Source organism: Acanthisitta chloris, unplaced genomic scaffold (genome assembly GCF_000695815.1).
Source record: "Acanthisitta chloris isolate BGI_N310 unplaced genomic scaffold, ASM69581v1 scaffold9998, whole genome shotgun sequence".
In the NCBI taxonomy this organism is placed as follows: Eukaryota; Metazoa; Chordata; class Aves; order Passeriformes; family Acanthisittidae; genus Acanthisitta; species Acanthisitta chloris.
In genome coordinates this window covers 6933-8773 of record NW_008688680.1, presented here as the reverse complement: position 1 = coordinate 8773, position 1841 = coordinate 6933, and the positions used below count along the sequence as shown (strand labels likewise).

Sequence of the window (1841 nt, the reverse complement as noted above, 5' to 3'; positions counted from 1 at the left end):
ATGGACCGAGGGGGGTCAGGACATCCTGCCCAGCCTCTCCCAGCAGCCCAAATGTCACTGTGACCTGGTTTGGTGTCCTCTTCTCTGAGCATTGACACCCAAAATGTGCTTTAACAACCCAACCCTCTTCACCCTGCTCTTCCCAGGGAATTGTCCAGTCATGGAAGTGCAACACATTTCTGGAGACAGCAAAGGTGGTGGTGTGACATCATGAGCCTCCTCATCCTGGGCAGTGCTTGGAGAGCACAGCTCTAGGGTTTGCTGCTGGGGAATGCTCCGAGAAGGGTCTGTCCCCATCTGTCCCCCCATCACACACCCCTCAAAGAGGTCAGGACAGCATCATGTCCCTCACACAACGAGGGGAGCACCACAGCTACAGCAGCTCCTGTCTCCCACTCCATCCTTCCTGGGAGAGGCGAGGAGAGAAGGGATATGACACTGGGAAAAGTTCCTCTGGTCAGGTCAGTCTTATGGGAAAGGGGTTCAGCTCCCCTCAGCCTTAAACCAAAATGAAGTCTGTGGAACAGCTTTCAAAGCAATGTCTCTCTGTAGTGTGACGTCAGTGCCCGCACAGGTACCGTCGTATGCAGCAGGAAAAGGAAAGAAAAAAACAAGGAAAAAACCCTTTCCCCCCCCAAAAAAAAAGAAAAAAAAAGGGAAAAAACTGGATCAGGGCTGATCCTACCCTATCTGGATCTGGCCAGAGTACATGGTGAGCAGCACCATGATGGTGAAGCCTGTCAGCAGCCCTGCGTTCTGGATGGCGAAGGCGATGAGCGCGCTGCCGTTCTGCTCGTCCTCACGGCTCACCTCGTTCATCTCGGGGAACTGGGGGGGAAAGAGAGGGATGGCAGGCTCAGCCACAGGACTGGATCCATCCCTCCCCACCAAACATCCCCCGCCCATCACCTCATGGAGTGAGAGAGACACTGATATCTACACGAGACGACAGAGCAAACCCCACACTGTGCTCTCCGTGCCTGCATCACCTCCCCACTGAGGGGAAAAAAACCCCAAAACCTGGGAAGGTCCCAGCTGTGCAGCCAGGGTCAGGATTTACCATGTCAGCCAGTGCTATGTACAGGAACATCCCTCCAGCCAGAGCGAAGATCCAGTTGGCAGAGAAGTGGCTCCCGGCCACGACGCCGAAGGCCAAGCCCACGTAGCAGCAGCAGGCAGAGATGAAGTTGAAGAAGAGAGCTTGGCGGATGGTCATCCCAGCGTTGAGCAGGATGACAAAATCTCCTGTGGGAGAAAGGGTGAGGAGGATGAGGAGGGAAGGGCTGACAGCAGTGTTGGGACAGCACCGAGGCGCCAGCTCAACTTGAGGTCATGGAATCATGGAACATCCTGAGCTGGAAGGGACACACAAGGATCATCAGTCTAACTCCTGCCCTGCACAGGACAACCCCAACAATCTCACCGTGTGCCAGCTCACGTGTGGGCTCCTGCTGGCACCAAGCCCTGACCACAGCACTGCCCACAAACTGGACATTCACACCCAAACCCGCCTCCCTCCTCCCAAACCAACGAGGTGTTGAGGGGTTTTTTTTGGTCTTCAGATGTCTCCATCTAAATTTAAATCTCAGACATCATATTACCTCAGTATTTTTAGAGCGGCGATTACTCAGAGCAGTTTACAGCTTTGCCTTCCCCCTCTGCATCATCCCTGTTTATTCCATCCCACATTTGCCTTTCCAGAAAGAGGAAGGACCAGGAAAAGACCAGCTCCAGAGAGAGTAAGACCAGGAGAGTGGCAAGTTAAGCTTTAAAGAGGGGCAGATCCAAGGATTTAGAGGGGCACATCCAAGGATTTAGAGAGGGGTAGATCCAAGGTCTTA

General features: G+C 53.7%; 1 protein-coding gene across 1 annotated transcript in view; it reads right to left on the bottom strand.

The window, feature by feature from the left end:
- Window positions 1–681: 681 nt before the first annotated feature.
- SLC39A14 (solute carrier family 39 (zinc transporter), member 14) overlaps window positions 682–1841 on the bottom strand; it is a 5856-nt gene continuing 4696 nt past the window's right edge. The window contains 2 exon segments of the mRNA XM_009081123.1: window positions 682–828; window positions 1061–1245. Coding sequence (XP_009079371.1) covers window positions 682–828; window positions 1061–1245 — 332 coding nt within the window.